Below are 14,520 nucleotides of genomic sequence, written 5' to 3'. Positions count from 1 at the left end.
GCTGTTTTTATTCTCTTTAGGTTATTTCTTTTCACAAGATGGACATAATCAGGAGAAGGGACTCCTCTCTCCAGGGGCCACACGTAACACAGCCCAAGGAAAAGCATTTGTTTCACTCCCAATTTTTAGTATTAATGTGTTTGCTCTTAGAGTGTGTAACTGATTATTCTGCTCTTTGTTGTCATCAGATTTCAGAGAAATCTTTTAACAGAAATAAATGTGAAAATACAAGTGAATGGTGCTGTCTGGGTTTTAGCACATTCAGATATACTGTTCTTACCATTTAACTTTCAAAGACTTTAATCAGATCCTTTAGTTTGATTCACCTGATATCCATTGCACAGCTACTGTGTGCCAGCCCTGTTTCTGTGACTCAGAGCCACAGACAGAATGTCGTGATGCATATTTATTCATGTACTTCTTTTTTTCTTTTGTAGCGTCCATTTGTACTATTTGTTTCCTAGTCTGGAAGAAGGAGGATTAGCAACCTATCGGACTGCCATTGTTCAGAATCAGCACCTTGCCATGCTAGCAAAGGTATAGAAGACATCTGCAGCATTTGTAGTTACGTCTGACATGCTCTTCTGCGGTCCATGCATAATTTTGCATTTGAATAAGTAACTCTTTCGGATATATTAGGAGTGTTAATATTTTACAGACCAGGAAGTATTTTTTGTTGGGTTTTAAGGATCCAGTCTTATTAGTTCTGTTACCTTTGTGAGTTTCACCAGCAGCTAATGAACTCCACAGTGAGGTAACTTGAGAACAGATGAAGAAAAATTTGACAGATGTGCATGAACAGAGTTAAACATTTGGGGAAAAGGAACATGGGAACAAAGCAAAAGAAATGAAATATACTGTATTTTCCCTTTGTGTAGTATTTCTGTAGTACATTTGTTTTTAATTTACATTAACAAGCCAAATGATAGCTTTGAACAGAATATTACAGACCATTTTTTATCCACTAGGGGTACTTTCTACACCTTTAAGAATCCCCCAAATCACAAATCCTATTAAGATTTAGGGTTTAGGCTGTTCCCCTAGCCTCATTGACTTAGCTCAGTGACTAACAGAACCTTTTCATAATTCAGATAAATGTGATCTGATTTGATGTTTCCATCTCCATATTATGTCTTATTATAATAAATCATGGCTGATAAGAACATTCCAGTCCACACTCCTCCTCTTACAAACAGGTGGCCATGGACAAATTGACAAATTGTTGTTCTCTTCTCCAAGCCTCTGCTTTCTCGTCTGTAAAATGGAAATGACATTAGCCCTTGGCACACAGCCTGGTTGTGAGAATTAAATGAGATTATGAGTTTTAATGATGTCATTTATAAAGTGCTACGCATAATACTTGTTTATAGTAATTACACAAAGATGTTAATAATTTTGTAGGGGCTGTTTTTATCGATGCTACCCATGTTCTTGTGATAAATCCTTACATTTTTATAGACTTCTGGGTTTATTTAATAGTAGGCAGAATGGTGGCTCTTAAATCCCCAAGCACTGAGGATCCACTGGAAAAACTTTTGTGGGTTTTGCCTAAAGTAATTTGTATCTTTTCTTCATTTTGATATGAAAGTTTGATTTTGATAGAAAGAGTAGATAAAGCCCATCCTAGCTTTATGACTGGTTTCTTAATTTGATCTTGCCAAGGCATTAATTATATTCAAAATGTGGTTAATTTTAGCTTATGTGTTAGCAATAACACATTGGTTTATTTTATGTGATAACATCATCATTGTAGCTACAGTGGTAGGCTTTGAACTGGTTTTAGTGGCATTTGAGAAAGTAAATATTGATGTCTTAATGAAAACCTGTAAGCAACCAGGTAAGCTAACTTGGTTTTAGCAGGCTCACAATGAATGAAATTTCACAACTCTATGTAAAACTGCTTAAGTGTTTGGTTGATTTATTGTCACAATGCTTCCTGATCATTCACATAAATGCCACTGGAAATACATATTAATAAGTAGGTAGTCACTCCATTCCTTATTGTTTTTAGTTTAGGATGTAATGGAATGGCACAATTATTTTTCAAACACTTGTAGGGAGGATATTTACAAAGTGTGGGGAATTGCCGTAGCATGAAAACAGAAGCTATTATATAACCCATTGGGTGCTGTACAAAGCCATGACTAATGACAGAGGTGGCTAGTTTCTCCCTTCAGGGATTTCCATGTGGTCTTCTTCCACCAAGCCCAAGGCTTGCCATTCTCATAGTACTCAACACCCATTGGCTGCAGCAGAAGGCTGTGGCAGTCCCACCTTTCTTCTGTCTAGACCAGTAGTCCTTAACCATTTGGAAGGGAAGGGAATTGATGGATAATTGTTGACCCCTTTGAGAATCTAATGAAAGCTCTAGGTCACCTTCCAGACTAATGAACATTTTAAAACATAAACAGTAGCACACCACTCTATCCTTTTTAAAAGTTGTACTAATGCCGGGCATGGTGGCTTATGCCTGTAATCCCAGCATGATTACAGGAGGTAAGCCGAGGCAGGCGGATCATGAGGTCAGGAGATCAAGACCATCCTGGCTAACATGGTGAAACCGCATCTCTACTAAAAAATACAAAAAAATTAGCCAGGCGTGGTGGCAGGTGCCTGTAGTCCCAGCTACTCGGGAGGCTGAGGCAGGAGAATAGCGTGAACCCTGGAGGCAGAGCTTGCAGTGAGCCTAGATTGTGCCACTGCACTCCAGCCTGGGCAACAGAGCAAGACTCCTTCTCAAAGAAAAAAAAAAAGTTGTACTAGTGCGTGCATGGAAAAATAAGAATATAGAGTAGAGACTAGAAGAAGTCAGGAAATTCACATCACAGCACTCCAGAATACAGTAGATGTTTCTAAGATAAAATATGGCTCGCAGTCTGCTCGCAAGCAGGGCTCCAGAGATAGCAAACAATTAAATTTTCCCAGTGAAGTTGTGAAACAGATGAAATTTACATATTCTAGTATAAACTCTTGCACTTTGGGATCAATTTTTAAAAAGAGATATTTTCTGCTATTGCATTTGCAGTAGTCAAAACTCATTTGAGTATATTTTATAATCACGAATTTCAAACAGTATAAAATACTACAGCATATATGTCTTATTTTTATTGTCTTTGTCTTTTTCCAATATGAATAAATATGGATATTTAAGATACATACTGAGACACACAGAATCTATGTCTTTTGTCTGAGGACTGGTGGAACTCATATTGTCCTAGGCTGTTCATTGACTTGTGATTTGTTCCATGTTATGTGGCATGTTATTGCTTAGTATTTATTGAATTGAATTACATGGTAATGGAAATGGATTTATTGCATATTTATGCAATGTTTGTAGCTTTCTTTTTTATGGAAAGAATTATGATTTCCATTTATTCAATCTCAGGAGTTGTATAAAAAATATTCTTTCATATTGTGTCTAGTTCTAAAAGGCTGGAATTGATTTGTATGTTGTAATGCCATGGGATAAGAAATAAGCAGCCACAGAGATCAAAGTAAAGGAAAACTATGAGTAAGACAGTGAAATGAATCCAGAGGTAAAGTTAGTATACACTGACGTATTCATCAGCCCTACACCTACAACTGGGCTACAAATTTGGCTCTAAACTCTTCTGAGGCCAAATCAGAAAAGGAAACACAATTCACTACAAATGCTATTTTCAGAGCCCTTAAGATCAATCCAATTCATTGCTCAGAAGGTCTCAGTGAACCCACAGAGAGATGAGTATGGAAACCTCATAAGGGGGACACAAGTGCAGAGAGGTCCCCAAATCCTCACAACAAATAAAAATAAAGATTTAGAAGTGTAAGACATTTTGAAGTCTTCTGAGGGTCCTCACTTACTCTACCACATAAAAATCTATTTTGGGCCAGGCGTGGTGGCTCACACCTGTAATCCCAGCACTTTGGGAGGCTGAGGTGGCTGGATCACCTAAGGTCAGGAGTTTGAGACCAGCCTGGCCAACATGGTGAAACCCCGTCTCTACTAAAAATACAAAAATTAGCTGGGCGTGGTGACGGGTGCCTGTAGTCCCATCTACTCGGGTGGGTGAGGCAGGAGAATCGCTTGAACCCAAGAGGTGGAGGTTGCAGTAAGCCAAGATCATACCACTGCACTCCAGCCTGGGCGACAGAGCCAGATTCCGTCTCAAAAAAAAAAAAAAATCTGTTTTGTATGGTGCTGACATTGTCAGTACCACATGACTTGAGTCAAAGACGTAAAATTGACTTTCAGAAGTTTGTGTTAGGTTTGTAATTATCTCCCTAGGCATTTTGGATGAACCCAGGGGCTTGTAGCAGAGTCTTATTCCAGCCTGGGCTAGTGCTTTATCTGAACTTGGAATTGGAAAGTTCAGATCTGATCAATTCTGAACCCTACTTGAACTATTGGAGTTTGTAGAAGCCTGTTTGGGAAAGAATTGAGTTAGTGAAAACTGAGCTGTATGTATAGGACTTCTAATGAATGTTAAACTAAACTCTCTCTTAATATATTCATGGATTTGTAACCATTACGCTGCCCCCATCTCGTCTCCGCACCAACTCTCTGCAAGAGATGCTGAGTTACTATAGTTAAGATTTTGGCAAACTCTTTCTTACGTTTTGTCATTGTGAATTTTGTAGAAACTTGAACTGGATCGATTTATGCTGTATGCTCACGGGCCTGACCTTTGTAGAGAATCGGACCTTCGACATGCAATGGCCAATTGTTTTGAAGCATTAATAGGTAATTTCTCTCTTCTTCAAGAAGTCTACTTTCTTGCATGTCTAAACAGTCTGGAGAGCACATAAAATTTAGTGTGGAAACTTGGGACAGAATTACTTGTTCCCAAAGCACATGAGGTTCCTAGGACGACACCTACCACCTTATATTATAGTTATTTCAGTTCCTTCAGAGCAGTGAACATGCCTCTTTTTTTTTTTTTTTTTTTTTTTTTCTTCATTCTACTGCCTAAATTGGTGTCTGGTGTCTGACGTCATGTAGATGCTTAGTATTTAATGAATTGAAATGAGGTGAGTTAACATGGAGATGGATTACTTTCCAGATTTGATTCAGGATCACATACATAAACAAACAGATTAGGTTGCTGAGAGACTCCAGTGTTGCTTTTGATTAAACTATTTGTAAGATTTCTGTTTTGAACATCTTGAGAACACCACATTTTTTAAGCCCCACCCAGGGTTTGAGTCTGTATAACTGTTATTGATTCACTTGAAGCAAGACTGATGTTGACATTTCACTCCTCACTCAGGCACTTTACTTCCTTGGCTTCTTTTTGACTGTAACCAGAATACAATTAGCCATTGGTACAGGAAAGTTATGAAGAGTTAATTAGCTGGCGACTGCAAGTTTGTATGCTTTACAATGAAATATTACAGTAGATTGACAACTTGATTTTTTTTTAAAGTAAATGATCAAGTACATTTTAGCTTTCAAAGGGCTTTGTTCTTACCATTTTTGCCCTCTTCCTTTGAAAATGAATATCAAAGTTTCCCATTGTAGTTTCATGCTGATGATAGTGGGAAGAGAATGTTTAATAATTATCCACAGTCTTTTCACAGCTATGTCTGTTTTTCACAAATATGTCTATTTTCAAAGAATTTGTCGCATGGAATTACTTTGCTCTGTACACATAATATTTTTGACAGTTGGTGTTACCATTGTCTCCATAACCAGCCAGACATGATTCAATTTCCTGTTCCATCATTTATCAGATCTGTGTCTTTGGCAAGCTACCTAATCTCTTTGATCCTCAGTTTCCCCATCTGTGAGCCTGTGAGATGGAGATAGTATCACTTACCTTGCAGAGTTGTCATAATGATCTTAATATCTGATTCTGGCAGCATCCAATCCAGAGCAAAGCTCTACTTCCTTAAGCTGTCCCCCCAAATCAACTAATATGAGCCTAAATCCTGTAAGTCTTTTCTAACATCCTCCTACTGAGGTACCTCATGAAAGTGAAGATAAGAATGTGGAAATGCTTTACATGGTACCCAGGACATAAGTGTTTCCCAAACCACAACAGCTGCTACCACTGTTACTCTGACTATCATTGTTACAATTATCAATAAATAATGAATGTCTTTAGTTGTCAAAAGCCCTGGTAACTAAGTGCCTTAACATTTTACATGGAAAAGTAGCCTTTCTGAAGACAAGTGTAAACATTTGATTTCAAGAAAATATGAGTACTCCATTGTAATTGATACCCAGTTAAAATGTTACCATAGTACTTCCTGGTTATGATTCATGAGTGTGTTTGCCTAATGCTCAATTATTCCAAATTAAAGGTAAAGCTTCCCCTGATATTTTGTTTGCAGATGCTTTCATTGATCTAGACTCGGGTTTTTTCTATCAGGTTTTTTTTTTCCTTAGGTATCTATATACATTTGATCTGAAACATATATATAAATGCATAAAATAAAACAGAACATTTGCTTTACTAAAGTCAAGTATTTGTGCATTGCTCCCTTAGTAAGGTTTATACCTTTACCCTTCATAATAGTTGATATTTGGCCTCTTTTACTTACAATATTAGATTTAGATTTTAGTAAATTGAATTTCGTATTATTTCAGTCTAATTTGTAATGCAAAGGATAGCAAAAAGGGGAAATGTCATCTTTAAGACAATTGCTTCTGAACATGTTGATTTGTTTTCTGTGAGTAGTTTTTGGCTTGCATTTTTGCTTTATTATAGAGATATGTCATTTTCTTTGACTGTTGATGGAGACTCTCTTTTGGCATTCTCTGTTTTTCATCTAGGAGCTGTTTACTTGGAGGGAAGCCTGGAGGAAGCCAAGCAGTTATTTGGACGCTTGCTCTTTAATGATCCGGTATTTCTATGGAATCATTTGATTTTTTTTTGTTATATATTATTACAGAAGATTTTATTTCAGCTGGTCTTTGTAATTTGAAGAGAATATAGGAGAAACAAAATAGTCAGATCTACCATAGATGGGACATTTCAATACACCAAAATGGCTTATTCAACTCTTGCAGATGGAAAGTTCCATGGACCTTTACACAAGGAGTTTTTCTTTGGCCTGAACCTGTCTTTCCTCATGGTCACTTATAAATTAAATATGAATACAAATGTAATAGGACTTCGCTTCATTTTGAAGTGTCTTGAAGCTAATTATGATTTTATATTTTAGAATCATTGGGTATCTACCCCATGCAGGCTTAGTTGAAGTGATAGCCTTTTGGCTTTTCTGTGTATGATTTGTTTTTATGTAAATTATGTAGAATAGATAAATGTTTATTTATTTTTATGTCAGTTCATAGGGAGTTTCTGATAGGGCTATGGATAAAGAGTATGAAAGTACTTTTTTAAAAAGCGAATTGTAGTTTAAGAAAAAATGATAGATTCTAAAATAGTTTCTGTTGTTACTTAAATATTAAGCTATTAATATAGCCAGAGATACCTTTTTAATCCTGCATGTAATAGAGCACACTGGATGCTTTCTGCACCAAAACAAGTCAATTTAACATTTAAAGGGAGAAGCAACTCTGTATTCCAAATTGAAATGTCATTATAATTGAATGAAATAGCCCTCATGGAGCAATAAAGAACACGGGAAGCCAGTTTTAAGCCTCTGTGAAACCTTCAGCTTAAATGGCTGTCAGATGTTATTACTGTATTACTTTGGGTAGTTTTTTTAAAAAAGGATCAATAGTTTTGGAAAATATGACCTGGACAATGTTCATATCTGAGAATTTGATTTTTGTATTTGTTTTTCTAGAGATATGTGATGATTTTTATGTGTGAATTTCCTCCTTATGGGAAGATTATCTACAGATGTTCTGTGTCCCCCATTTTTGTCCTGCACATATAAACACATGTGCATCTTGATTAGCATCTGTATCAGATGGTGTGTGTTTTAAGACCTTTTCTCAAATCTTAAATTTTCTTTATTCTGGCCTTCACCTTTTGTGGGTCATTTCAGCAACCTCTTTGCTCTCTTTCCTTCCTGCAGTCTTGTCTGTGTGTCCCCCGGCACCCTTTAGACTCCTTCCCCCACCCCCACCTCCTCCCTGTCCCCTTCTCCCATCTTACCTGCATCCCCCAATCCACTGTGTTCTGTTCTGTTTTGCTGCAGTTTTCTACTTGTCTTCTTTAATTGCATCAGTCTGTGTTTAGATTCTTTTCTCTTTAAACTGCCTCTCTCCCAGTTGTCTACTTAGTGAGCTTATCTTGTGTTTCCAGTACCTAGTGCAATGCTGGCATGTGCAGCGTTTAATACAGATTTGTTAGAAGAGCGAAGTGAATAAATGACTGGATTAAAAGCAGAGTCTGAACATTATCTTACAAACAGGGTGGTTGAGATTCAGAATTTGTTTTAGTGTGTCTTTCGTGAAACTGTATAAGGCTCACAATGTATGGGTTTTCCTCTTTAGCATTTTGAAGTACACAAACTTGGACACTGACTCATTTGACATCTCCATATTGGTTTCCACCTATTAGTTGTAGCATGTGAGAGATGTTAGTGAACCAATGTACTTCTTTTTTGAATAAGGCATCATGAAAGCCTAATTAGCCAAAGACAGCCAGGGACAAACCTGTAGGCAACAAAGTCAGGTTGATTGGCTGTGTTGTGGGGGTGGAGAGAGATATCCTTTGTGAGGCCTGGGCTGGTGCTGAATAATTCTTAGGAGGTTCTTGGCTGTGGCCAGTTTAGGAGCAGCAAGAGATTACTTTGGGATTGGGTGCCGTCCCAAGGCAAGGGCAGCTTGGCGATTGAGTATCTGCAGTGATCCTTAGTCAGAGGGTCATAATGGCATTTTACAGCAGCTGCAAGACCTTGAGGGAAACATTGTTTCCTGTTCACTTTGCTGCTGGCTTTATCTATGTCTGTCTTCTCAGCCCTGTAAACAGCAGGGCTGCTTTTTTCTTTTTCACCCTCAACTGAGTTTTACTCTTTCAGCCCCAGTTTTGCTGGTTTTGTATTTTGGTCTTTGTGTAACCCTTCATGTTTGACCCAGTACATTCAGATCCATTGTTTCATTTTGATTATGTTAATGGCCTGCTTAGAAAGATAGAGTGGTGTTAATGTGACTTTTCCTATGCCCCTGCTTTCCACACCTTTTCTCTTTACACATCTGTCCCAGTACCTCTGACTCAGGCCTTTTCTCTGGAGCTGCAGAAATTGGAAAAAGTACCTTTTCAGGTTGCCTCTGGGCACCTCACAGGTGTTTCACAGATACCTCATTTCAACATGTGTAATATTGAACCCATCACTTTTAACCCCCAAATGTGTTCCTCCTTCCTTATTTTTATCTTCTAAACCAGAAACCTTAGGATTTATTTTTGTCCCTAAGCTTTCTTCTCCTCTTATCTGATCAATTGCAAGAGTCTATCAATTCTGACCCTAATATTTCTTGAATTGCTACCCTATTGCTTTCATTTTTGTCCTCCTCATTTCTCACTTGAACTCTAACCGGCTGCCATCCCCCACCACTCCAGTCCATCATTCGTACCACATTTCTTCTTTTCAATATGCAGATTTGGTTAGGGCCTTTCTTGCTTAAAATCTTTGGTTACAGCCTCCCAAGCTCTATATACTACATAACATAGCATTTAATAGTTTTCATAATCTGACTGTCAGCTGTTTTTTTAATCCCTCTTTGTGCCATTCACTAGGAATCACCTTTTCGTGCCTATGTACTTTAAGACTTATTATTTGTATGTTTCTGGTGCCCCGTTTTTGATTCTCACTCTCTACTGATTTGCCAAAATCTTCATATTCTCAGGACACATCTGAAGAATCATCTCCTCTTTGAAGCTTTATCTGACACCTCCAGGCAGTTTTCCTAACACTTATATGTATATATCTCATTATTATGAGACTTACCACAATGTATTAAATTGCACTTATTTACCTTCATTCTTTCTCACTAGGCCTCTTTAGGACAGAGTTAGGTATTCAGTAAAAACATGTTGCATGAACAAATGACCTGATCAGAATATTTTCCAGAAGAGCCAGCTAAAGGTAGAGACCTTGCCTAAGGTCCTTGAGCTAATAAATGGTAGCACTGGGGTTCCAGTCTAGATCTTTTCAGTATATTTCCCCTGACACCAAGGTGCAGCAGAACCCTATCTTGGTGTCTGTGGGGTAGATGAAAGGAAATGGACAGGTGCATTAGTCTGGTCATGGGGTGTTATGCTATTACACCAAGATGGGTGGCAGCAGACATGAAAGGAGGAATCACAGTCTTGTTTCGGTATAAGACATGAAGGTGATAGAGGAAAGGTGAATCAAGATCCCTGGGAATTTTGAGCCTTGGAGACTGGGGTTGGTTGGAAGAAATAGCTCTTTATCATTGTTGTTGTTGTCATCATTATTAATAGTAGTATCTTCTATGGGCCAGCTCTGGGTTTAATACTTTGAGTGCATTGCTCAGGGTGTTTGTCAGAGAACAGCTTGAGTAGGTCCTACAATTATCTTTGTCTTAAGCTTGAGGACATGGAAGCTTAGGTTAAGTCACTTGCCAAGATGGAATCAGGATTGGACCCAGGCAGCCTGACTCCTAAGCCTGCCGTCTTCTGTAACAGATGCTCTAGTTTAAGGAGAAAGGTGAAAAGTTATCATTTGATCATGTTCCATATGGGGTAATAGGTGCCCATGTAATATTTAGAGTTATGGACTGGGAGCTTAGGTAAGAGGTCAGTGCTGCAGCAGAAGTGAATGAGTAATCCAAACTGAAGTAGTAAAGCATTGGAAATAGTGGAATTCTCCAGTGGAAATGGTAATGAATAGGTCAGGCAAGGGGCCGAAGTTTGATAAATGTCCACTTAGGGTGAAAGGAGGAAGAAAAAAAGCATTGAGAGAAAGTTGTAAGAAGGTAAGAACAATCAATATAATTTGCACTACAGAGATTTCAAAGGAAAGATTTCTGAATTGGTTAAGAGAAGTCCTTTAAAGTGCCCCAAAGAAAGTTTGATGTTTAAATGCTTTTAAAAAATATTATTTAAAAAACCCTGAGTGTATTTTATTAAGATATCAGTTGTGCAAGAAATATTAGGTATTTTACTTTTATCACCCTGTGCGTTACAAGTGGTACTAAATTTTCCTATACTTCTTCACCTCTAAAAAAAAACTTAAATATTTTTTCCTCTTAAGGAGTTTTTTTTGTTATTTATTTCAGAAATCTAACATCAAGGTTGGGAAGTAAATTCAGTCAGAGGCTCCCTAGAGTCTGAAACTAAAGGAAAAACACTTTAATCCTGAGGAAGTTCTCATTATAACCTCTAGATTTAACTCAGTGGATAAAGTAATATACTAGGGGTTTCCATAAAATTCACTCATTCCAGTAGTTCAAGTGAGCATTTGTAATGACCCACTGTAAAAGCATGATCTCATAAACGTAAGATCTTATGAAGACGACATGGGGCGTTTTCCACTCCATCTTAAAATAGCTCATATGATAATGAATTAGTGCCTAAAATGAAGGACATTTGAAATGAGTTTTAATTACAAAAGGCACAGCTGATGCACATTTCTGGACAATGGTAAGAAAAAAATATGATTAAAAGAGCAGCTTAGTGCAGTGTATTAAGTTAACCAAATGTGTAACTTAGTTTTAAAAGGTGTCTGACTTCTGGGACTAGAGGAGGCTCTTTTCCCCCCTAGCTTAATAGGCTAATTAGAGTCACTACAGGTGGTTTGAGTGGTGAATACACTTAAAAAAAAAAATTAGTTTGCCAGCACTATTGAATTTGCCATAAGTGGAGTCAGTGTCTGAAATAGTTCAGTATTTCAAATAATGACATTTTATTTAGTACTCTAGAGTGCGTTAAATGGCTCCCTTGAGCATTAAAGGCATCACTCCATTTTCCAGGACCTGCGCGAAGTCTGGCTCAATTATCCTCTCCACCCACTCCAAGTAAGTATGACCTCCCTGTCTGCAGTGAGCTTTAAACTCCAGCTATTCATGTTACTTTCCTTTGCCTTTTTTTCCTTTCCCACTTTTATTTTTTGATTCTCTTCAGTGGCATTGTGCCTTTAAGCTGAGGTGTCAGACCTGGAAAACTTTGGAACAATAGGAGAATGAACCCATGCGTTGTGTTTATGTGGTCTGGAATAGGGTAGGGGGAGCATTGGGAGTCATCTTCCCTCAGTGAGGAAGGAAGAGCTACTGTGTAGTTATGGATGCCCCACCACCACCAAAAGGTGATATTGAAAGCGTAAAATGTTGACTCCAGTATATCTACACACTTGCTTTTGCAGGGAAAGTGTTAATAGTATGGAAGCGAGTCTGAGCATACTAAAAAAGTAGAACAAATACTAAATTAACATTGTTAACGTATAATCTAATCTGGATCTTAGAAATTGAAAGCTTCAATTCAGTGTATAAAACCTACTGTAAATTAAAAAATTAGTATAGTGTGATAGCTTTTCACTCAAGATTTTGGAATTTAAAAGCTCTACATATGGTGGTGGCACCTATTTCCCCAGATGGTTTAAGAATTTTTACTATTCTTTGCTTTTATTTCTGTTTTACTTTGGGATATATGCATATATGTAAACATGCATATGTATCCTCATATACTTATTTTTATATATGTATATAAAATAAATGTAAGAAGTGGTTGAACTCTCATAAGAGGCTTTACAGTAAGAAATGACATTAATTCAGAGTACTTTAAAAATATTTTATTAATACATGAGTGCCCAAAGTTGTTGCAAATGTTCATTTTAATCACACTTTTCATATTTGCTCTCTGCCAGTTGTTAAAGGCTCATTGTTGGAGCACCACCTGTCTAGTGGTATAATAATCTCCAATGTACATTGAACTCTGTTTTAATGATGCTCATTGCCAAAATAAGTTGGTCCCTAGAAAACACAGTAGTAAATTACTTTAATGCAGTAGTTTTTAAAGGGCAGACCCAGACCAGCAGCATCTGCATCACCTGGGAACATGTCAGGAAGACGGATTCCCAGTCTTGATTCCAGACATAGGAAATCAGTAATCTTGGGGGCAGGACCCAGCTGACTGCTGCGTTTAACATGCATGCTGGAGTTTGAGAACCATGGTGTTACTAGATATATATATTTTCTACCAGCTGTTCTTCAGCTCGAATCTCCTTGGAGAGTTAGTATAATACTTGGGATTTTGAACTATCTGTGTACAGTACTTGGCCTTGAAATTTGATAGAAGATTGGAAAATATTATTTGAACCTTCTTTAAATATTAGATTTGTTTGCCATTCAAAGAAATGAGAAACGAGCTTCCATGCTTTATTGGCATTTCAGAAATTTCTGCTCATGGGAGAAGGAATTTTACAAAACACCGTCCTAGAATTGATCATTGCACTTATAACCAAAAATGAAAAAATGATTTTTATTTATTTCTATTTTCCTGTAGCTACAAGAGCCAAATACTGATCGACAACTTATTGAAACTTCTCCGGTTCTACAAAAACTTACTGAGTTTGAAGAAGCAATTGGAGTAATTTTTACTCATGTTCGACTTCTGGCAAGGGCATTCACATTGAGAACTGTGGGATTTAACCATCTTACCCTGTGAGTTGAAAGTTCTCATGTAGTCCCAATGTGACCCTTTAGACGAGGCAGTCCCAGACCTTTGGAGCATGCCCTTTGAAGGAATTGGGATTTCAAATATATTTCCAGGAAAGTCACATTGTGAGATGGGTGAGCAGACAGACCTCAGTGTGGACCTGGGGTTATGCTCCAATCCAATGTTGTTGGTTCCATTGTCATGCATCTTGGTTTCTCTGTGAAGTTTTAGGAGAAGTGTGAAGGAAGTATAAACTTTTTCCCAGCAGGACAGATACTAAATATTTTAGGTTTTGTGGGCCATGTGGCCTGTGTGCAGTGATTCGACTCTGCCATAGTAGCATCAAAGCAGCCATCGATGAAATGCAAATGAGTGAACATGGCTGTGTTCCAGTAAAACTTTATTCTTAGAAACAGTCCGTGGGCTGGATTTGGCTCTCTGACCTCTGCTCTAGATGAATGATTTGAAGGTGAGCTAATGAAACAATTAAGAAAATAAGCAAAATTTTACTTCTTTGGGGTTGTTTTTTGTTCATTTTTTTACTCCCCTCTTCCAAACCAAATATTTCCAACTCTCTTTAAACTGTAAAGATGAAAGATTCTTATCATAGATTTTTTTTGTTTTTAAATTTGGATTCCAGCTTTGAATAATGGAGTATGTTATTTCTTTTTCTTTTTCTTTCTTTCTTTCTTTTTTTTTTTCTGACAGATCTCACTCTGTTGTGAAGGCTGGAATGCAGTGGCATGATTACGGCTCACTGCAGCCCTTGACCTTCAGGGCTCAAGCACTCTTCCTGCCTCAGCCTCCTGAGTAGCTGGGGACTATAGGCGTGTGCTACCATGCCTGGCTAATTTATATATATATATATATATATATATATATATATACACACACACACACACACATATACACACACACATATATGGCTAATTTTTATATATATGGCATATATATATATATATATATATATTTTTTTTTTTTTTTTTTTTGTAGAGATGGGGTTTCT

The 14,520-nt window shown here is 37.4% G+C and overlaps 1 protein-coding gene across 15 annotated transcripts in view; it reads left to right on the top strand.

Annotated features, from left to right (window-relative positions):
* Positions 1 to 14,520, top strand: part of DROSHA (drosha ribonuclease III) — a 135,427-nt gene that overhangs the window by 100,160 nt on the left and 20,747 nt on the right. For all 15 annotated transcript variants that reach the window (XM_019013345.4, XM_055367592.2, XM_019013348.4 and 12 more), the window contains 5 exons: positions 438 to 537; positions 4,621 to 4,723; positions 6,758 to 6,828; positions 11,834 to 11,878; positions 13,362 to 13,519. In XM_019013345.4, the coding sequence (XP_018868890.3) occupies positions 438 to 537; positions 4,621 to 4,723; positions 6,758 to 6,828; positions 11,834 to 11,878; positions 13,362 to 13,519 (477 nt within the window). The remainder of the gene's footprint in view (positions 1 to 437; positions 538 to 4,620; positions 4,724 to 6,757; positions 6,829 to 11,833; positions 11,879 to 13,361; positions 13,520 to 14,520) is intronic.

Source organism: Gorilla gorilla, chromosome 19, assembly GCF_029281585.2.
Source record: "Gorilla gorilla gorilla isolate KB3781 chromosome 19, NHGRI_mGorGor1-v2.1_pri, whole genome shotgun sequence".
In the NCBI taxonomy this organism is placed as follows: Eukaryota; Metazoa; Chordata; class Mammalia; order Primates; family Hominidae; genus Gorilla; species Gorilla gorilla.
The sequence above is the reverse complement of the archived record's forward strand: the minus strand, read 5'-3'. Positions and strand labels throughout refer to the sequence as shown.